This window comes from Cherax quadricarinatus, chromosome 5 (assembly GCF_038502225.1).
Source record: "Cherax quadricarinatus isolate ZL_2023a chromosome 5, ASM3850222v1, whole genome shotgun sequence".
NCBI lineage: Eukaryota > Metazoa > Arthropoda > Malacostraca > Decapoda > Parastacidae > Cherax > Cherax quadricarinatus.
The window spans coordinates 32,350,237-32,374,450 of record NC_091296.1 but is presented as its reverse complement, the minus strand read 5'-3'; the positions used below and the strand labels follow the sequence as shown (position 1 = coordinate 32,374,450).

General features: G+C 42.7%; 1 protein-coding gene across 1 annotated transcript in view; it reads right to left on the bottom strand.

Moving 5' to 3' along the window:
* Nucleotides 1-24,214, bottom strand: part of LOC128684618 (protein gooseberry-neuro-like) — a 78,008-nt gene that overhangs the window by 2,228 nt on the left and 51,566 nt on the right. Inside the window, exons 4-5 of the mRNA XM_053770903.2 lie at nt 1,434-1,605; nt 255-478 (exon numbers count right to left, since the gene is read on the bottom strand). Of these exons, the coding sequence (XP_053626878.1) occupies nt 255-478; nt 1,434-1,605 (396 nt within the window). The remainder of the gene's footprint in view (nt 1-254; nt 479-1,433; nt 1,606-24,214) is intronic.

Below are 24,214 nucleotides of genomic sequence, written 5' to 3'. Positions count from 1 at the left end.
ATAGCTGGGAGGACTTGGGACATCACTATACATGTCTGGCATGACTTGGAACATCACTATACATAGCTGGGAGGACTTGGGACATCACTATACATAGCTGGGAGGACTTGGGACATCACTATACATAGCTGATAGGACATCACTATACTAACCTTTTATGTGCCCTTAAATTTAAAATGCCAGATAATGAAGACAAAAAATGTCTTCATCAAGTCAACATTAACTGGGGGAACAGGATACTTGTGAGCACTTACAATGGTAGGCCGCGGCTGCGGTGGCGGCTGCGACAGCGGTGTGGTCTCCTGCGGGTGGCGCATACTGGTTCATGTAGGAGGAGGCGGCTGCGGCGGTGGGCATGGCGGCTGCCGGGGGCATGCTGGAGGAGAGTCCAGCCAGCTGCTGACTGCTCAGATGCTTCCTTAGCCTCGCCCGACGATTACTGAACCACACCTGTACCCTCGCCTCCGTCAGCTTAGCTCTGAGAGGGAACACGCCCAATGTTAACACAAACATACCAGTTTAATATCCTTATTATGCACTCCATACCCATCCTATGGTCAGTAGTCAAAAGATTACAGAGGTACATAATAGGTCCAGGGACTGGGCTGCAAAGTTCTGATAAATGAACAAGTTACAGTGGTAATGAATTATTGACATGTTTATATCTGGTCACAATCGTAATGAGTTAGTTATGCAGTCATGAATTAGGTCACACACACACACCCAAAAAAAAAAAAAACGGTAATGCTGTATTGAGAGCGAGCAAAGTCAGGGTATTTCCCAGAATGGTTTTCCTAAGCACAACATATTATGTAAATAATGTAAGTGTGAGTTCATCAAAATAAAATTTAAGCATTTGAAGTTATTCTTCAGGCAGAAATTATCTAAGTAACACAGCCCCACCAAGAAAATAACCTACTTTAAATCACCTAAAAAAAAAATGGTTTCGTATATATAATTATACAAGACATTTTAAAGTCATCAGATATTCAGTATAACTATTAAAGTTAGTAAAATGAATTTTTTAGTAATAGAACAGCCTGTCACGACCAGTACAATAAATAAGTGGATTCTATCAACACTTCCGAAAGGTGTAAGTGCGGTGATGCTACCTGGCTAACCAGGGCTTCAACCAGTTTGACTCTTCGTGTACCTACCGCCCAAGTTACTCATCCTACGTTCAGTTTTGCAGAGGAAAATATGGGACGCCGCAAGACTTTATGCTAACAGGAAGAGCATCTTAAGACACTGATCCTTAGAACACTCTTAGAGAAGCCATGATACGGGTGGAGTTAGAACTCATGGGAAATGAGTCGTAAAGCTCCAGGTCAGTGCGTGAGCCACTGGATCAGCTGGCTACAATAAGATGAATTTTATTGCAGCCATGAATTCTAACCCCACCCCACACCCGGCAAGAAGCAAAATACACTCACTTCTGAGCCAGTTCCTCTCTGGTGTAGACGTCTGGGTACTGTGTCTTCTCGAAGGAGCGCTCCAGCACCTCCAGCTGCTCTGCAGTGAAGGTGGTCCTCGAGCGCCTCTGCTTACGCTTGAGGGGGATTCCCGGCTCACTCTCGATGTCGCTTTCGTCACTGCCTCCACCTCCTGACGCAGGGAGAGTTGCAAGTATCGATAAGTTCATGTAACTAATGTTGCAGTGTGTGTTCGCTCTTATTATTTACATCTTCATTGTTATAATTTAAGAAAACGGGGAAAGTCTTCAGTAACAGTAACAATAATAATTATTAGCAATAATAAAAATAAATAATATTATTTTAATAGATGCATTTCGGTTGGTGAAAGATCCGAGAAAGGTAACCACGTACCTCTAAAGCCCAGCGCCGTCTACCTCAATGTCCCCCAGAAAGGTATCTATAATCCTAGCCTTTTAATATATGTTAATCATTACCTCACATTAATATAAAAAGCACTTGTATACATGTGAAAGTACTCGTGTGCATAAGTCATCGACACCATGCCCAGCCCTTCTAGGGTAGGGTAGGTGCCTGAGCCCGAGCCTTTAGCTCATAAGACTGTCATTCCCATTTGCCCCCTTGGGGCGGGGATGGCAGACCAGAGAGGCCTAGCTTGTGGCTAGGCCTGGGGACAGTTGGTCCCAAAGATGAGGAGGTGCTTGTGCCTCCTCCCATGGGAGACTTAGGTCTCAGACACTCCCTAAAGAGGGAGCCAAGGCCGGGCCACCACTTGGAAAAGTCCCGGGCCGGGAGAATACCGGCTAATCTTTAATAATAATAATAATGTGCATAAGTACACGTGTGTGTATGAAGGAACCAAAGATGAACCCAGTTGTTTACTAATTATACTAGATTACAGAGAACAGCCTAAGTCTGTTACAGTTAAATTTTAGCACTGAAGATTTGAAGGCAGTTAGAAGAAGCATTCCCTAGTTATCTTATGAAAACTAATGTTGTAGCTTCAGTTCGACTCCTCCACAAAGATACACCAGCTCTGGAGACTGAAAGCAAATATCGCACAATGACCAATATCTCAACATACACCGTCACTTTGAGTTGGAAGGTGCTGGCAAATTGCAATTTTAAGTTAGCGGCGTTAAAGTTTTGGATGATTCGTTCTCAAATTATCGCACGAGAACTATCTTCTTCAATTTCCAATTTCGGTCAAATTAGCTAATTGGCACCAAAATAAATTAGGATTAAGGACTGAAGCCACTCAGAAGAACCAGTCTTTAGTTATTGCATGGCAACCAATTTCTTCAGTAAAACTGGCAAATTAAAACTTGCTAGACCCAAAATCCCCTCTAAAGTTCCCTTCACAACAGCAGCCTCCAGTTACTGCTCTGAATCTAACATTTCTAAATTCATTGATAGTAATCAGAAAATAAAATAAAATGTACCTACAAACTAGACTAACACTTCCACTGGTGTATAATACCGACAAGTTGAAGAGTAAGACACATGTGCAACAGTTGGACATCTTTATTGTTTATTGAAGCGTTTTGTCTACACAGATTTATTCAGTCAAATGTAGAGGCAGTAGGTATGGAGAAGTGTTTAGCTACATAGTCTGGAATATTGTTCCAGACTGAAAACTTCTCCAGGCTGAGGGACTGACCACTTCAAAAACTATTTCTCCAAGGTTGACGAACTGATTTTCACTCCTTCTGCCTCTGTATTTGACTGTAGTGAAACGTTGCAATCAACAATGAATATACCCAACTGTTTCATATGTGTCTTTCTCTTCAACTTCCAGTCTTCATAATAGGATACACCAGCTAAGAAAATTTGAAGCTGAGCAGAAGAGGCTCTCTCTGGTTATTACAAGGTAACCAAACTCAGTAATGGCTGTTCTCTCAGTTAAAGTTCACCACCAAATTAGGCGTTCACAAGTTATAAACGAAAACTTTGAGGGAAAAAAAAGCATTGTATTTGAGGTCATGACCAACTCTGCAATATATAATTTGCAATATATAATTTGCAGTATATAATTTGCAGTATATAATTTGCAGTATATAATTTGCAGTATATAATTTGCAGTATATAATTTGCAGTATATAATTTGCAGTATATAATTTGCAGTATATAATTTGCAGTATATAATTTGCAGTATATAATTTGCAGTATATAATTTGGTTAAAGTCTGTTTGAAATATTTTACAATCTTATAAGATTATTTAGAAACTGAAATTTAATACCTTGTATGAAGAACCAGATAAGGTGTACTTGAGAGTTTAAAAAAATGTAAATTAGCATCTACACTGACCAGTAACACTTAAAAATATCATTTAAAAGTAAGATACGTCAGCGTTAAAAGTTTGAAGCCGATAAGATGAGGCATTCAGTTATCGCACGACAATGAATATTTAAATTTTCCAAATTTCTTCGATGAAAATGGCAAATTATCATTTGCACTTCCTAAAATAAATTTAAAAAATTTTCTTATCATAATATACATGCGCTTAGTGTTTGAAGACGACCAGACGATCACGGAAAAAAAAAAACATATTTAAGGCCAAAAATCGAAATTTACACAGCCCACAATCTATGTTAGAGACGGGATATTCAGTAAGTTTAATTTTAACAGCCATACAATTGACTGGGAAAAAATAAACCAAGAGCTATCAGACATACCCTGGGAGTCAGACATGAGCGACCTAAATCCTCACCAGTGCCTAGAGAAGCTGAATACAGAAGCATACAAAGTATGTATGAAACACGTACCATTGAGGAATCCCAGAAGATCAGATAGAGAGCGTAGGAGATGGTACAGAAGAAGAAAACGGGTTACTGAATTGCTTAAAAACACAAATTTGCTACAACAGAGGAAAGATAGTCTTAGCCTAGATATCACTAAATTAGAGCAAAAACTTAGGATGTCATACCTCACAGAAGAAGTACAGAGGGAACAAAGGGCCATACAGGATATTGCAAGAAACCCAAAATATTTCTATTCCTATGGAAAATCCAAGCTAAGGACTACCTGTGGAATTGGACCACTATTAAGAGGAGATTCGTATACTGACGATGAACAGGAAATGAGTGAAATCCTAAAAGAACAGTATGAGTCGGTGTTCAGCAAGATAGAAAATGCAGAAACATTTTTCACTCCAGCAGAAGGCCGCGTAGACCAGCTAACTGACATTATTACAAATCCCATAAATTTCGAAAAAGAAATGGACAACATGCCCACTCACTCAGCACCTGGACCAGATTCACGGAATGCTCTGTTTATAAAGAAGTGCAAAGTACCACAAGCACGAGCCCTCGGTATTCTTTGGAGAAAGAGGGGTAGTAAAGCACTAGCTAAAAATTACTAACCAGTAGCCGTAACTTCTCACATCATAAAAATCTTCGAAAGAGTGATGAGACAGCAGACTGCAAATTTCATGGACCAGCACAACCAACATAACCCGAACCAGCATGGTTTTAGAGCAGGACGATCATGTCTGTCACAGCTGCTGAACCATTATGACAGAATTACGGAGGCACTGGAAGACGACCAAAACGCAGATGTGATTTACACAGATTTTACAAAGGCGTTTGACAAATGCGTCCATGGAGTGATAGCAAACAAAATGAGGGCCATGGGCATTACGGGGCCTTAAGGTAGGCAGATGGATTTTCGGGTTCCTAACACACACAACACAAAAAGTAGTAGTATACAGAGCGAGATCCACCACCAGCGAGGTCAAAAGCTCAGTGCCCCAAGGAACTGTCCTGGCACCTCTGCTGTTTCTCATCCTCATAGCAGACATAGATAAAAACACCCATCACTTTTTTATCATCATTTGCAGATGACACTAAAATAAGCATGAAAGTCACTACGATAGAGGACACTGAAAAAATACAGGAAGACATAAACAGGGTTTTCCAGTGGGCAGTGGAGAACAACATGACGTTCACTGGTGATAAGTTCCAGCTGCTTAGGTATGGAAAGAATGAAGAACTCAAAAGGAACACTGTATACAAAACTCAAGAGGGTCACCAAATAGAACGTAAGGAACACGTAAAAGACCTAGGAATAATTATGTCAGCGGACCTTTCTTTTAAACACCATAACAAGACAAAGATCAAGACAGCCAGGAAGATGACTGGGTGGGTATTGAGAACTTTCAAAACAAGGGAAATAATGCCGATGGCGACACTCTTTTCAAATCGCTAGTGCTCCCTCATTTAGAATATTGCTCAGTGGTGACGGCCCCGTTCAGGGCAGAAATATCAGAGCTGGAACAAATACAGAGATTGTTTACGGCTCACGTTGAGCAAGGAAAGCATCTAAATTACTGGGAACGCCTGCAAGTCTTGAACATGTACTCATTGGAGCGAAGGAGAGAGAGAGAGAGATATGGTAATATATACCTGAAAAGTATTCGAGGGCCTAGTCCCAAATCTGCACACTGGCATAACAACATACTGGAGTGAGAGATATGGGAGGAAGTGTAAAATAAACTCAGTGAGGAGCAGGGGTGCGGTGGGGACAATAAGGAAACACTGTATCAACATTCGGGGTCCCAGACTATTCAACATCTTACCAGAAGATATCAGAAAAACGGCTGGAGGAAACTGGACAAGTATTTTCACCAGGTGCCAGATCAATCAGGCTGTGATGGATATGTAGGGCAGCGGGCCTCCAGCAGCAACAGCCTGGTTGACCAGGCAAGCACCAGATAAGCTTGACCCATGACTGGGCTCCGAGAGTAGTGAAACTCTCGAAAGTCTTGAAATGTATATCACAGATATATGTAATTACACCTTCCGTTGAGCAAAACCCACTTTTGCTGAAAGTTTGAAGCTGATCGGTGGAGATATTCTCCAGTTAGTCCTCGGAATCCAACAATTTCAGATTTATTAACCAAGTTAGTAAACTGCTAAATTTTACATGGATACAACCTAAAATTAGACCAACATCCTGCCATCCTACTCTAATAACATGAACAATTTCTTGTAGTGTTAGAATGCTTGAAGTCGATCCAGTAAGTAATTCTGAAGTTATCCCACACGAACAAAAATCAGAAATGGTTTAAATTATGTAAATGGTATATAATGCCGACAAGTGGAGCTGTGAAGATGATGTAGTCAGTCTATCACACTCTGAGAAGTAGTCTTGAGGTAGTCAGTCCTTCAGCCTGGAGGAGAATTCAGCTCATAGTCTGGAACAGTGTGAAGCTGAACCACTGGTTATGAGTGAGAAAAGTTGGATTTGAGAGGGACCTACCTAGCATGGGCCGGTAAGCTTCCTACACTTCCTCTCAATTCTTAAATTCCTGCTCTTGCTATTTAACCCAGATTCTTCTGTAGTTTTCAAGATTTTATGCGCCTCACCTTCTCATGCTTCAGCTTTACATTGTTCCAGACTATGGAGCTGATCTCTTCTCTAGGCTGAGGGACTGATCACCTCGAAACTACTTCTTCGAAGGTGATGGACTGATTACATCATGTTTGGATCTCCACTGTTTCTTCTGCCTCCTCTGCATTTGATTGAAGAAACATACTGTATAGTCGAAACGTTTCGATAATAAAGATAGCAAACTGTTGCACATGTGTCTTACATATCCATTAGGAATGACACATAACACTGACCAGAAGGCTCCCACACATGCTAATAGTTACAGGGACTTTTCTCCAAGTTACAGAACACCAGCACTGGGAATTTGAAGCAGGTCAGATGAGGCGTTATCAAATTATAAATGAGAAGAATGAAAAATTGGTTAAGGAGTAGTTTTAGATGTGACAAGAGCAAGACTTTGGGAAGTAATCAACGCCACAGTACGTCCAGGGCTTCAGGAGACTGGATCCAAAAATTGTAGGAGAATATGCACACTGGTAGGTTCGGGGCTCCATGAGACAGTCTGAACATTGTAGTTACAAGGCTTTACGAGAGAGTATGAACACTGGAAGGTCCAGGGCTATAAGAGATAGTATATTAAAACGCAGCTCCAGGCCTTCAACTGATAATCTGGACACTAGTAGACACAGAACTCTAAGAGAGAGAATCTGGAGACTGGAAAGTCGAGGACCCCAAGGGACATTCTGGACACCAGAAAGGCCAGGATCCAAAAAGCCATGTCTGGAAAGGACAGTCTAGACATTAGAAGGTCCAATGCTCGAAGAGACAGTCTGAATACTGGAATGTGAAGTATAACGACGCAACTCTGCCATCTAAGTACTGGAACATTTAAGCACTGAGAACATGTAAAGTATCTTGCAAAATTTTACTTAACTTTTTTCCTTAATGGGAATTTTCTTATAACCCTGAACGTATAGCAGGAAACATATGAAACTAGAAGATAATAGAGCAGCACTGTTGTATGCCTACTGGTCAGTGATAGGCTCCACTCATAACCCTTCACAATGGCATATTTTGTCTAATATATTTTTTAAAATAACTTTGTATTAATAGTATTACTGACACTACTAGCCTATTTCTTCCACTTGTCTATAACTAGTTTACTAAAGTACTGCCTGCCTTCATCTCTGCGAAATCAGAATTTATCCAAGTTGAATTTATTGCTGAATACCCTCTTCCTTTGTTCAATACCCTCTTCCTTTGTTCAATACCCTCTTTGTTCAATACCCTCTTCCTTTGTTCAATACCCTCTTCCTTTGTTCAATACCCTCTTCCTTTGTTCAATACCCTCTTCCTTTGTTCAATACCCTCTTCCTTTGTTCAATACCCTCTTCCTTTGTTCAATACCCTCTTCCTTTGTTCAATACCCTCTTTCTTTGTTCAATACCCTCTTCCTTTGTTCAATACCCTCTTCCTTTGTTCAATACCCTCTTCCTTTGTTCAATACCCTCTTCCTTTGTTCAATACCCTCTTTCTTTGTTCAATACCCTCTTTCTTTGTTAAATACCCTCTTTCTCTGTTCAATACCCTCTTCCTTTGTTCAATATCCTCTTTCTTTGTTCAATACCCTCTTTCTTTGTTCAATACCCTCTTCCTTTGTTCAATACCCTCTTTCTTTGTTCAATACCCTCTTTCTTTGTTCAATACCCTCTTCCTTTGTTCAATATCCTCTTTCTTTGTTCAATACCCTCTTCCTTTGTTCAATATCCTCTTTCTTTGTTCAATACCCTCTTTCTTTGTTCAATACCCTCTTCCTTTGTTCAATACCCTCTTCCTTTGTTCAATACCCTCTTTCTTTGTTCAATACCCTCTTTCTTTGTTCAATACCCTCTTCCTTTGTTCAATACCCTCTTCCTTTGTTCAATACTCTCTTCCTTTGTTCAATACCCTCTTCCTTTGTTCAATACCCTCTTTCTTTGTTCAATACCCTCTTCCTTTGTTCAATATCCTCTTTCTTTGTTCAATACCCTCTTCCTTTGTTCAATACCCTCTTTCTTTGTTCAATACCCTCTTCCTTTGTTCAATATCCTCTTTCTTTGTTCAATACCCTCTTTCTTTGTTCAATACCCTCTTCCTTTGTTCAATACCCTCTTCCTTTGTTCAATACCCTCTTCCTTTGTTCAATACCCTCTTTCTTTGTTCAATACCCTCTTTCTTTGTTCAATACCCTCTTCCTTTGTTCAATACCCTCTTTCTTTGTTCAATACCCTCTTTCTTTGTTCAATACCCTCTTTCTTTGTTAAATACCCTCTTTCTCTGTTCAATACCCTCTTCCTTTGTTCAATATCCTCTTTCTTTGTTCAATACCCTCTTCCTTTGTTCAATACCCTCTTCCTTTGTTCAATACCCTCTTTCTTTGTTCAATACCCTCTTTCTTTGTTCAATACCCTCTTCCTTTGTTCAATACCCTCTTTCTTTGTTCAATACCCTCTTTCTTTGTTCAATACCCTCTTTCTTTGTTCAATACCCTCTTCCTTTGTTCAATACCCTCTTTCTTTGTTCAATACCCTCTTTCTTTGTTCAATACCCTCTTTCTTTGTTCAATACCCTCTTCCTTTGTTCAATACCCTCTTCCTTTGTTCAATACCCTCTTCCTTTGTTCAATACCCTCTTCCTTTGTTCAATACCCTCTTCCTTTGTTCAATATCCTCTTTCTTTGTTCAATACCCTCTTTCTTTGTTCAATACCCTCTTTCTTTGTTCAATACCCTCTTTCTTTGTTCAATACCCTCTTTGTTTAATACCCTCTTTCTTTGTTCAATACCTTCTTTGTTCAATATCCTCTTTCTCTGTTCAATACCCTCTTTGTTCAATACCCTCTTTGTTCAATACCCTCTTTCTTTGTTAAATACCCTTTCTCTGTTCAATACCCTCTTCGTTCAATACCCTCTTCGTTCAATACCCTCTTCGTTCAATACCCTCTTCGTTCAATACCCTCTTTCTTTGTTAAATACCCTCTTTCTCTGTTCAATACCCTCTTCGTTCAATACCCTCTTCGTTCAATACCCTCTTTCTTTGTTCAATACCCTCTTTCTTTGTTCAATACCCTCTTTCTTTGTTCAGTACCTTCCAAACGTTATTTACACTGATGTGGATTAAGCAACACAGGGTTAATTAATGCTAAGATTATAATATAGAAACAGTTGAAAACACTGAAAAACATCCAAACATTGGTAAAAACATTAGCATATAAACACAAATCGAAAAAAAAGAGACTCTCCATGAAAAAAAACATGATACTAAGATATTGATTTCCTCTGATGGCTCTATTAGAAATTTATTGGCTGTTTGTCGGGGCGTTTTTGAACTGGCGTCACTAGAAGTGCGTATTTATTACCCCAAAAAATGGAAAAGATGCATAAGGCTTGCCAGTCCATTCATTACCTCAACGGTCGAGGCGTGAAGAATCAGGAAGGTTAAAGCGTCCGTATATCACCGTATCTCTGCAACAATTCAATTATTTTCTCACAACTTTTAAAGAAATCATCATAACTGACATGAACCCTGATACAAACTTTGTAAAAGATTTTCCATCGTCAGTCAAAAATCTTTGAATGAATAATAGCGCAACGAATGATTTCTGAACACTGAAGTCAAGGTCAGGAGGAAAGGTTGAAACAATTTAGTCATCTCGAGTCACTGTGGAGAACAACGACACAACCAGAGGAAACATCTGTTTTTGTTTCTTTAATAAAGACTGAAGCTTCAAGTGGAGTTTCAAACACTGTATTTGAGTACTGTGGTTGTGATCTTGAGTACTGTGGTTGTGGTCTTGAGTACTGTGGTTGTGGTCTTGAGTACTGTGGTTGTGATCTTGAGAATTGTGGTTGTGGTCTTGAGTACTGTGGTTGTGGTCTTGAGTACTGTGGTTGTGGTCTTGAGTACTGTGGTTGTGGTCTTGAGTACTGTGGTTGTGATCTTGAGTACTGTGGTTGTGATCTTGAGTACTGTGGTTGTGATCTTGAGTACTGTGGTTGTGATCTTGAGTACTGTGGTTGTGATCTTGAGAATTGTGGTTGGGATCTTGAGTACTGTGGTTGTGGTCTTGAGTACTGTGGTTGTGGTCTTGAGCACTGTGGTTGTGATTTTGAGTAGTGTGGTTGTGATCTTGAGTACTGTGGTTGTGGTCTTGAGTACTGTGGTTGTGGTCTTGAGTACTGTGGTTGTGATCTTGAGTACTGTGGTTGTGATCTTGAGTACTGTGGTTGTTGTCTTGAGTACTGTGGTTGTGGTCTTGAGCACTGTTGTTGTGATTTTGAGTAGTGTGGTTGTGATCTTGAGTACTGTGGTTGTGATCTTGAGTACTGTGGTTGTGATCTTGAGAATTGTGGTTGGGATCTTGAGTACTGTGGTTGTGGTCTTGAGTACTGTGGTTGTGGTCTTGAGCACTGTGGTTGTGATTTTGAGTAGTGTGGTTGTGATCTTGAGTACTGTGGTTGTGGTCTTGAGTACTGTGGTTGTGGTCTTGAGTACTGTGGTTGTGATCTTGAGTACTGTGGTTGTGATCTTGAGTACTGTGGTTGTTGTCTTGAGTACTGTGGTTGTGGTCTTGAGCACTGTTGTTGTGATTTTGAGTAGTGTGGTTGTGATCTTGAGTACTGTGGTTGTGATCTTGAGTACTGTGGTTGTGATCTTGAGTACTGTGGTTGTGATCTTGAGTACTGTGGTGGTGATCTTGAGTACTGTGGTTGTGATCTTGAGTACTGTGGTGGTGATCTTGAGTACTGTGGTTGTGATCTTGAGTACTGTGGTTGTGATCTTGAGTACTGTGGTCGTGATCTTGAGTACTGTGGTGGTGATCTTGAGTACTGTGGTTGTGATCTTGAGTACTGTGGTTGTGGTCTTGAGTACTGTGGTTGTGATCTTGAGTACTGTGGTTGTGGTCTTGAGTACTGTGGTTGTGGTCTTGAGTACTGTGGTTGTGATCTTGAGTACTGTGGTTGTGATCTTGAGAACTGTGGTTGTGGTCTTGAGTACTGTGGTTGTGATCTTGAGTACTGTGGTCGTGATCTTTAGTACTGTGGTTGTGATCTTGAGTACTGTGATTGTGATCTTGAGTACTGTGGTTGTGATCTTGAGTACTGTGGTTGTGGTCTTGAGTACTGTGGTTGTGGTCTTGAGTACTGTGGTTGTGATCTTGAGTACTGTGGTTGTGGTCTTGAGTACAGTGGTTGTGGTCTTGAGTACAGTTGTTGTGGTCTTCAGTACAGTGGTTGTGATCTTGAGTACAGTGGTTGTGGTCTTGAGTACAGTGGTTGTGGTCTTGAGTACAGTGGCTGTGGTCTTGAGTACAGTGGTTGTGGTCTTGAGTACAGTGGTTGTAGTCTTGAGTACAGTGGTTGTGGTCTTGACCACTGTGGTTGTGGTCTTGAGTACAGTGGTTGTGGTCTTGAGTACTGTGGTTGTGGTCTTGCGTACAGTGGTTGTGGTCTTGAGTACTGTGGTTGTGGTCTTGAGTACAGTGGTTGTGGCCTTGAGTACAGTGGTTGTGGTCTTGAGTACAGTGGTTGTGGTCTTGAGTGCTGTGGTTGTGGTTGTGAGTGCTGTGGTTGTGGTTGTGAGTGCTGTGGTTGTGGTTGTGAGTGCTGTGGTTGTGGTTGTGAGTGCTGTGGTTGTGGTTGTGAGTGCTGTGGTTGTGGTTGTGAGTGCTGTGGTTGTGGTCTTGAGTACAGTGGTTGTGGTCTTGAGTACTGTGGTTGTGGTCTTGAGTACAGTACTCACCTAGTTGAGGTTGCGAGGGTCGAGTCCGAGCTCCTGGCCCCGCCTCTTCACTGATCGCTACTAGGTCACTCTCCCTGAGCCGTGAGCTTTATCATACCTCTGCTTAAAGCTATGTATGGATCCTGCCTCCACTACATCGCTTCCCAAACTATTCCACTTACTGACTACTCTGTGGCTGAAGAAATACTTCCTAACATCCCTGTGATTCATCTGTGTCTTCAACTTCCAACTGTGTCCCCTTGTTACTGTGTCCAATCTCTGGAACATCCTGTCTTTGTCCACCTTGTCAATTCCTCTCAGTATTTTGTATGTCGTTATCATGTCCCCCCTATCTCTCCTGTCCTCTAGTGTCGTCAGGTTGATTTCCCTTAACCTCTCCTCGTAGGACATACCTCTTAGCTCTGGGACTAGTCTTGTTGCAAACCTTTGCACTTTTTCTAGTTTCTTTACGTGCTTGGCTAGGTATGGGTTCCAAACTGGTGCCGCATACTCCAATATGGGCCTAACGTACACGGTGTACAGGGTTGTGATCTTGAGTACAGTGGTTGTGGTCTTGAGTACAGTGGTTGTGGTCTTGAGTGCAGTGGTTGTGATCTTGAGTACAGTGGTTGTGGTCTTGAGTACAGTGGTTGTGGTCTTGAGTACAGTGGTTATGGTCTTGAGTGCAGTGGTTGTGGTCTTGAGTACAGTGGTTGTGGTCTTGAGTACAGTGGTTGTGGTCTTGAGTACAGTGGTTGTGGTCTTGAGTGCTGTGGTTGTGGTCTTGAGTACAATGGTTGTGGTCTTGAGTACAGTGGTTGTGGTCTTGAGTGCAGTGGTTGTGGTCTTGAGTACAGTGGTTGTGATCTTGAGTACAGTGGTTGTGGTCTTGAGTGCAGTGGTTGTGATCTTGAGTACTGTGGTTGTGGTCTTGAGTACAGTGGTTGTGGTCTTGAGTACAGTGGTTGTGGTCTTGAGTGCAGTGGTTGTGGTCTTGAGTACAATGGTTGTGGTCTTGAGTACAGTGGTTGTGGTCTTGAGTGCAGTGGTTGTGGTCTTGAGTACAGTGGTTGTGATTTTGAGTACAGTGGTTGTGGTCTTGAGTGCAGTGGTTGTGATCTTGAGTACTGTGGTTGTGGTCTTGAGTACTGTGGTCGTGATCTTAAGTACTGTGGTCGTGATCTTGAGTACTGTGGTCGTGATCCTGAGTACTGTGGTCGTGATCTTGAGTACTGTGGTTGTGATCTTGAGTACTGTGGTTGTGATCTTGAGTACTGTGGTTGTGATCTTGAGTACTGTGGTTGTGATCTTGAGTACTGTGGTCGTGATCTTGAGTACTGTGGTTGTGTGGTCGTGATCCTGAGTACTGTGATCTTGAGTACTGTGGTTGTGATCTTGAGTACTGTGGTTGTGATCTTGAGTACTGTGGTCGTGATCTTGAGTACTGTGGTTGTGATCTTGAGTACTGTGGTCGTGATCTTGAGTACTGTGGTCGTGATCTTGAGTACTGTGTACTGTGGTTGTGAGTACTGTGTACTGTGGTCGTGATCCTGAGTACTGTGGTCGTGATCTTGAGTACTGTGGTCGTGATCTTGGTTGTGATCTTGAGTACTGTGGTCGTGTGGTACTGTGGTCGTGATCCTGAGTACTGTACTGTGGTCGTGATCTTAAGTACTGTGGTCGTGATCTTGAGTACTGTGGTCGTGATCCTGAGTACTGTGGTCGTGATCCTGATCTTGAGTACTGTGGTCGTGATCTTGAGTACTGTGGTCGTGATCCTGAGTACTGTGGTCGTGATCTTGAGTACTGTGGTCGTGATCCTGAGTACTGTGGTCGTGATCTTGAGTACTGTGGTCGTGATCTTGAGTACTGTGGTCGTGATCTTGAGTACTGTGGTCGTGATCTTGAGTACTGTGGTCGTGATCTTGAGTACTGTGGTCGTGATCCTGAGTACTGTGGTCGTGATCTTGAGTACTGTGGTCGTGGTCGCTTTTCTCGCTTCACTCTTCTGTGTCTTAGTCTGCGATGAGTATTATTATCACACATGAACCTGTACTGCCCACCAGCAGCTGCAGCAGCAGCAACAGCAGCAGCAGCAGCAGCAGCAGCAACAGCAACAGCAGCAGCAGCAGCAACAGCAGCAGCAGGAAACAAGAAGGTGAGCAGCACACTTACCATCACTCTACTACCAGGCTCCGTCCTCATAACAAGTGTTCGCTTTCTAACGAATTTACTAACGAGAGATTGCTTACCCAGCCGCCGTTACTGCCAGATATCATCCTTCACGGTAGTTTCTGTGTATCATATCATGTGTTCCAAAGAAGAGAGGGTGCAAAATACCCCAGTGAAGCTCAGGGATCTACACTGGGGTATTACGCAATAAGTGTAAGGGAGCCAAGACTCTTAAACAGTCTCCCTTCGTACGTAAGGAAAAGTACCAACAAACCCCTAGCAGTCTTCAACAGGGAAATTGATAAATTCCAGATGAGCCGGGCTGTGCTGCCTACGCTGGACAGTGTGTGACTGTCACCAACAACCTGGTACATCAGACCAACAACCAGGAGATCTGGTCTGAGACCTGGCCAAGGGGGCGGTGACCCCCAAGCCGACTATAGGTAACCTACAGGCAAATAGTGCTCTTGATCCAATGAGCCTGTGCTATCCTTGCATCACACCAGATTCCCTCCCATTCCCCATGTGGAAGCTCTAAACCCCTACGGGCTTAGAGCTTCCACATACAGGTTTAAACATAGGTGAAACTCAGAGACTTACTGCAAACACATGCAAGGAAAACGCCTGAAAGGTAAACAAAGAAGATGTAAACACTTGCCGTGCAAACAAGTAGGATTTAAACACCTGCCACGTAAACGACGAGGATTTAAACATATGCCGTGTAAACAAGGAAGATTTAAACACCTGTCAGTTAAGGATGCAAATACCTGCCAGGTAAACAAGGAGGATGCAAACACCTGCCAGGCAAACAAGGAGGATGTAAACACCTGCCAGGCAAACAAGGAGGATGTAAACACCTGCCAGGCAAACAAGGAGAATGTAAACACCTGCCAGGTAAACAAGGGGGATGTAAACACCTGCCAGGTAAACGAGGATGTAAACACCTGCCAGGTAAACGAGGAGGATGTAAACACCTGCCAGGTAAACAAGGGGGATGTAAACACCTGCCAGGTAAACGAGGATGTAAACACCTGCCAGGTAAACGAGGAGGATGTAAGCACCTGCCAGGTAAACAAGGAGGATGTAAACACCTGCCAGGTAAACAAGGAGAATATAAACACCTACCAGGTAAACAAGGAGAATATAAACACCTACCAGGTAAACAAGGAGAATATAAACACCTGCCAGGTAAACAAGGAGAATATAAACACCTGCTAGGTAAACAAGGAGAATATAAACACCTGCCAGGTAAACAAGGAGAATATAAACACCTTCCAGGTAAACAAGGAGAATATAAACACCTGCCAGGTAAACAAGGAGTATATAAACACCTACCAGGTAAACAAGGAGAATATAAACACCTGCCAGGTAAACAAGGAGAATATAAACACCTGCCAGGTAAACAAGGAGAATATAAACACCTGCCAGGTAAACGAGAATATAAACACCTACCAGGTAAACAAGGAGAATATAAACACCTGCCAGGTAAACAAAGAGAATATAAACACCTGCCAGGTAAACAAGGATAATATAAACACCTGCCAGGTAAACAAGGAGAATATAAACACCTACCAGGTAAACAAGGAGAATATAAACACCTGCCAGGTAAACAAGGAGAATATAAACACCTGTCAGGTAAACAAGGAGAATATAAACACCTGCCAGGTAAACAAGGAGAATATAAACACCTGCCAGGTAAACAAGGAGAATATAAACACCTGCCAGGTAAACAAGGAGAATATAAACACCTGCCAGGTAAACAAGGAGAATATAAACACCTGCCAGGTAAACAAGGAGAATATAAACACCTGCCAGGTAAACAAGGAGAATATAAACACCTGCCAGGTAAACGAGGAGGATGTAAACACCTGCCAGGTAAACAAGGAGAATATAAACACCTGCCAGGTAAACAAGGAGAATATAAACGCCTGCCAGGTAAACAAGAATATAAACACCTGCCAGGTAAACAAGGAGAATATAAACACCTGCCAGGTAAACAAGGAGAATATAAACACCTGCCAGGTAAGCAAGGAGAATATAAACACCTGCCAGATAAACAAGGAGAATATAAACACCTGTCAGGTAAACGAGGAGGATGTAAACACCTGCCAGGTAAACAAGGAGAATATAAACACCTGCCAGGTAAACAAGGAGAATATAAACACCTGCCAGGTAAACAAGGAGAATATAAACACCTGCCAGGTAAACAAGGAGAATATAAACACCTGCCAGGTAAACAAGGAGAATATAAACACCTGCCAGGTAAACAAGGAGAATATAAACACCTGCCAGGTAAACAAGGAGAATATAAACACCTGCCAGGTAAACGAGGAGAATATAAACACCTGCCAGATAAACAAGGAGAATATAAACACCTGCCAGGTAAACAAGGAGAATATAAACACCTGCCAGATAAACAAGGAGAATATAAACACCTGCCAGGTAAACGAGGAGGATGTAAACACCTGCCAGGTAAACAAGGAGAATATAAACACCTGCCAGGTAAACAAGGAGAATATAAACACCTGCCAGGTAAACAAGGAGAATATAAACACCTGCCAGGTAAACAAGGAGAATATAAACACCTGCCAGGTAAACAAGGATAATATAAACACCTGCCAGGTAAACAAGGAGAATATAAACACCTGCCAGGTAAACAAGGAGAATATAAACACCTGCCAGGTAAACGAGGAGGATGTAAACACCTGCCAGGTAAACAGAATGCTGGTTACGAAGCACTGACCTCTTCCAATCCCTAAGCTTCCCTGGGGGCTTTCTGGGTTTCCCTGGAGGTTTGCTGGGGTTCCCTGGTAGCTGACTTGGGTTCCCTGGGGGCTTTCTGGGTTTCCTAAGAGCTTGATGGGGTTTCCTGGGGGCTTGCTGGGGTTCCTTGGTAGGCTTCGGGGGTTCCCTGGGGACTTGCTAGTATTCCATGGTAGATTGCTGTGGTTTCCTGGGGGCTTGCTGGGGTTCCATCGTAGCTTTCTGTGTTTCCCTGGGGGCTTGCTGGGGTTCCCGGGGGCTTGCTGGGATTCTCTGGTAGCTTGCTGGGGTTCCATGAGAGCTTACTGCGGTTCCTGGGGGTTTCCTGGGGTTCCTGGGGGCTTGCTTGGGTTCCCTGGTAACTTGTTGGGGTTCCCTGGAAGCTCACTGGGGTTTCCTGAAGGCTTGCTAGAATTCCCTGGTAGCTTGGTGGGGTTCCCTGGTAGCTTGCTGGGGTTCCCTGGTTGCTTGGTGGGGTTCCCTGATAGCTTGGTGGGGCTCCCAGGTATCTTGGTGGGGTTTCCTGGTATCTTGCTGGGGTTCCCTTGTAGCTTGGTGGGGTTTCCTGGTAGCTTGCTGGGGTTCCCTTGTAGCTTGGTGGGGTTTCCTGGTAGCTTGCTGGGGTTCCCTTGTAGCTTGGTGGGGTTCCCTGGTAGCTTGCTGGGGTTCCCTGATGTATTAAACTATTAATATATTATAATTGTAGTGTAAACGAAGATACAAACAAATACTTTTTTCGTGTCATTGACAAAGTTCCGGTAGATTTTTTAACTTCAATGCTCTTTAACTAGGATAGAAAGTGTTCGAAACTCTGAGACCGTGTTGAAACGCACGGTGTGTTAGTTAACCAAGTGTTGCTGGTGTCTTCAGCCGCCAGGGTTGACTGCGCCGCCACCTGAGTGGTAATGAGGCGTTGTGGTCCACCTATTGAAGCGTTGTGTCAGAGTCCTTGGAGTGGCAGAGGTGTTGTACGTGTACATCCCCTGCGTAGCAGACGTGTGATTGTACATCCCGGGGGTAGCAGAGGTGTACTTGTACATCCCGGGGGTAGCAGAAATGTGTTTGTACATCCCGGGGGTAGAAGATGTGAACTTGTACGTCTTGAGGGCAGCAGAGGTGTACTTGTACTTTCTGAGGGTAGCAGAAGTGCACCTCTATATCACATGGGTAGCAGAAGTGTACTTGTACATCACATGGGTAGCAGACGTGTACTTGTACATCACATGGTTACAAGAAGTGTACTTGTACATCACATGAGTAGTAGAAGTGCACCGTACATCACATGGGTAGCAGAAGTGTACCTGTACATCACATGGGTAGCAGAAGTGTACCTGTACATCACGTGGGAGGGAGAAGTGTACCTGTACATCACATGGGTAGCAGAAGTACACCTGTACATCACATGGGTAGCAGAAGTGTACCTGTACACTCTGTAAGTGGCAAAACTGTACGTATACATCCTGGGGCTGGGTATGGAGAGTGAACACAAGTGTGCCTGTACATGCCGAGGGTTGACACAAGTGCGGCTGTACATCGCAGAGATGGACTTCAGCATGTTAGATGATGTCAGTATTGGCGAGTGTGAGGTTAAAGTGATGCACCTGCAGTCTTGTGTTAGGACTGATCGTCTACCAGGGATGATGGCTGGTGTCACCACGCTACCTCACTCTTACAAAACTTCCCTCTCATTTCTTCTCTTGGTAGTTTTGCAACATTGCACAGCTCCTGATGATGCATGGAGACGTGTGAAAGTGCTTGAGCTGAAGATTTCTATCCCCCTTGATGTGGCTTATATTATTAAGATCGCCTGTTTGCGATTATATTACACACACACACACACACACACACACACACACACACGATTAGTCCCGGAACTAAGGGGTATGTCTTATGAGGAGAGGTTAAGGGAACTCAACCTGATGACACTAGAGGATAGGAGGGATAGGGAGGACATGATAATAACGTATAAAATACTGAGAGGAAGTGACAAGGTGGACAGGGCTGGAATGTTTCAGGGATGAGATACAGGAACAAGGGGACACAGTTGGAAGCTGAAAACCCAGATGAGTCATAGGGATGTTACGAAGTATTTCTTTAGCCTAAAAGTTGTCAGAGTGAAGTAGTGGAAGCAAGCTCCATACATAGCTTTAAGAAGAGGTATGATAAAGCTCATGAAGCAGGGAGAGAGTGAATTAGTATCGACAAGTGAAGAGGCTGGGCCAGGAGCTTGGACTCGACCCCTGCAACCTCAACTAGGTGAGTACACACACACACACACACATATATATATATATATATATATATATATATATATATATATATATATATATATATATATATATATATATATATATATATATATATATATATACATATATATATATATTTCGTGAAGCTTGGAGAGGGGGGCAGGAGTTCAGTGTCAGGGGAACCTTCGCTGGCACAAAAAAAAAATAATCCTTTTGTATCATGTCCAAAAAGTCAGAGCTCGGAGAAATTACTGGGATGATGCTGGTTGTTTCCCCCAACTCCGCATTTGTTTCCCCGCCACACATGAGCAGAGGCGCCTCCAGTACTCGTTTTTTCCCTACCATCGCATTTATCTCCCCGCCACATGTGAGCAGAGGCGCCTCCTTTACTCGTTTTTTCCCTACCATCGCATTTATCTCCCCGCCACATGTGAGCAGAGTCACCTCCTGTACTCGTTTTTTCCCTACCACAACTACATTTGTCTCCATGACATACGATCAAAGGCGCCTCAAGTTAGGTTCTTTTTTTCCCAACTACTATGGTTGTCTCCCCACCGCACGTCAGCAGAGGAAGCTCAAGCAGTACTTTTCCCTCGCCACTGCATTTTTCTCCCCGCCTCACGTGATCAGTTCAGCCTCGTGCGGGAAAAACTTTAAGGCCAGTAAATGTGCGTTAGGGAAAGTTGTCTGGGTGAAAACTGTCTTTGTCCCTGATTTCTAAAATAATGGATTTTACTCAGCAACACAATACTGGGTTTTACTCAGCAACACAATACTGGGTTTTACTCAGCAACACAATACTGGGTTTTACTCAGCAACACAATACCGGGTTTTACTCAGCAACACAATACTGGGTTTTACTCAGCAACACAATACCGGGTTTTACTCAGCAACACAATACTGGGTTTTACTCAGCAACACAATACCGGGTTTTACTCAGCAACACAATACCGGGTTTTACTCAGCAACACAATACCGGGTTTTACTCAGCAACACAATACCGGGTTTTACTCAGCAACACAATACCGGGTTTTACTCAGCAACACAATACCGGTTTTTACTCAGCAACACAATACTGGGTTTTACTCAGCAACACAATACTGGGTTTTACTCAGCAACACAATACCGGGTTTTACTCAGCAACACAATACCGGGTTTTACTCAGCAACACAATACCGGGTTTTACTCAGCAACACAATACTGGGTTTTACTCAAACACAATACCGGGTTTTACTCAGCAACACAATACTGGGTTTTACTCAGCAACACAATACTGGGTTTTACTCAGCAACACAATACCGGGTTTTACTCAGCAACACAATACTGGGTTTTACTCAGCAACACAATACTGGGTTTTACTCAGCAACACAATACCGGGTTTTACTCAGCAACACAATACTGGGTTTTACTCAGCAACACAATACTGGGTTTTACTCAGCAACACAATACTGGGTTTTACTCAGCAACACAATATTGGGTTTTACTCAGCAACACAATACCGGGTTTTACTCAGCAACACAATACTGGGTTTTACTGAACAACACAATACCGGGTTTTACTCAGCAACACAATACTGGGTTTTACTCAGCAACACAATACCGGGTTTTACTCAGCAACACAATACCGGGTTTTACTCAGCAACACAATACCGGGTTTTACTCAGCAACACAATACCGGGTTTTACTCAGCAACACAATACTGGGTTTTACTCAGCAACACAATACTGGGTTTTACTCAGAAACACAATACCGGGTTTTACTCAGCAATACAATACTGGGTTTTACTCAGAAACACAATACCGGGTTTTACTCAGCAACACAATACCGGGTTTTACTCAGCAACACAATACTGGGTTTTACTCAGAAACACAATACCGGGTTTTACTCAGAAACACAATACCGGGTTTTACTCAGAAACACAATACCGGGTTTTACTCAGAAACACAATACCGGGTTTTACTCAGAAACACAATACCGGGTTTTACTCAGCAACACAATTTAATTTACTGAGCAACACAATAATTATGAAAAAAAATTAGCGCTTCGCCATAAATATAATAATAATCTTGTCAGGGCCGACAACCCTTCGAGAGATGGTTCCTTGGTGCTCATAAAGGGCTCTTGATCCATGGAATTGAAGCTCTCCTTTGATCAAACCAGAATACTTCCCACTCCACAAGGGCTTTATGACTCTTGCGGGTTTAAAGCTTCTTCACGAATACAGTAACAACGAAGATGATAGTCATAATAGTAATAGTAATAACGGGATTTAAAAGAAATGAATGGAAGATCATGAGAGACAGTGAGAGTGAGAGAGATTGAGAGAGAGTGAGAGTGAGTGAGAGAGAGTGAGAGAGAGTGAGAGTGAGTGTGAGTGAGAGAGAGAGAGTGAGAGAGAGTGAGAGAGAGTGAGAGTGAGTGTGAGTGAGTGAGTTTTCTTAAATTTTCTTTTCTAAGTTTCGTCAGATTTGAGCTTCACTGCTGAGATCACGAGATTTTTTTTACACACTGCTCATTTCAACGTCCAGGTACAATGTCATTTCAACGTCCAGGTACAATGTCATTTCAACGTCCAGGTACAATGTCATTTCAACGTCCAGGTACAATGTCATTTCAACGTCCAGGTACAATGTCATTTCAACGTCCAGGTACAATGTCATTTCAACGTCCAGGTACAATGTCATTTCAACGTCCAGGTACAATGTCATTTCAACGTCCAGGTACAATGTCATTTCAACGTCCAGGTACAATGTCATTTGAACGTCCAGGTACAATGTCATTTCAACGTCCAGGTACAATGTCATTTCAACGTCTAGGTACAATGTCATTTCAACGTCCAGGTACAATGTCATTTCAACGTCCAGGTACAATGTCATTTCAACGTCCAGGTATAATGTCATTTCAACGTCCAGGTACAATGTCATTTCAACGTCCAGGTACAATGTCATTTCAACGTCCAGGTATAATGTCATTTCAACGTCCAGGTACAATGTCATTTCAACGTCCAGGTACAATGTCATTTCAACGTCCAGGTATAATGTCATTTCAACGTCCAGGTACAATGTCGTTTCAACGTCCAGGTACAATGTCATTTCAACGTCCAGGTACAATGTCATTTCAACGTCCAGGTACAATGTCATTTCAACGTCCAGGTACAATGTCATTTCAACGTCCAGGTACAATGTCATTTCAACGTCCAGGTACAATGTCATTTCAACGTCCAAGTACAATGTCATTTCAACGTCCAGGTACAATGTCATTTCAACGTCCAGGTACAATGTCATTTCAACGTCCAGGTACAATGTCATTTCAACGTCCAGGTACAATGTCATTTGAACGTCCAGGTACAATGTCATTTCAACGTCCAGGTACAATGTCATTTGAACGTCCAGGTACAATGTCATTTCAACGTCCAGGTACAATGTCATTTGAACGTCCAGGTATAATACATCCGTCAGGCAGCACAAGGGTACCTAGTTATCACCAGGTCATCATCACCATCATCATCATCATCATACGGGAGCGCTAAACCCGTAGGGCTTATATAGCGCCTTTAGGGGCGTGAGTGAAAGGTATTCAGGCTTAATTCAAGGAACTGGAGCACAGATCCAATGCCCTAGATCAAGAGCCCCTGACCATCGTCAAGGAAACTCCCTTGAGGGAAGATATCACCAAGTAAAGAGATTTGCCCTTACACCTCCACCCAACCCCAGGCTTGTACCCATCTACTTCGGTTGTGAGACGAGGTGGTTGCCACTGAGCTACGAGTTGTCTGATCTCTACATGAGCAGAAATGCGTCTCAGCAGGGTAGCACATGGCAAGGGTGTGGGCGTGCACGGCCTGGGTGCGAGCGTGCACGGCCTGGATGTCGGTATGCACGGCCTTGGCGTGAGCGTGCACGGCTTGGAAACACAGATGTGGGCGTATGGGTGGGTGTGGGCGCCCTGACACTCATGTAATAGCCAAGTCGTGTAACTATTAACGTCATCTTTGCTTTACATCGCTAAACATCCCTATTTTACCGCCGCGACTTCTTTACTAGCGGACCCCCGCCATCATGACCAGACCGGCGAGGTGGTCCCTCTGGCCTCCCTGGTGGTCCCTGGAGGTACTACAGTGCTCCCTCTCTCTTCATGCTAACTTTATAGTATCGTTATAGTATCATTTGTTCCGGTATCTATACGGTGAGGCTCTTGATTTTCACATTAAAATTATTCATGGTGCAGAGTCTTCTATCCATTTTGATAACTTACATCTTCTCACCAGACTTAAAACTTCCATCTGACGATACCACTACTTTAATACCACTACTATAATACCACTAGTATAATACCACTAGTATAATACCACTACTATAATACCACTAGTATAATACCACTAGTATAATACCACTAGTATAATACCACTAGTATAATACCACTACTATAATACCACTACTATAATACCACTACTATAATACCACTAGTATAATACCACTACTATAATACCACTATATTACCACTAGTA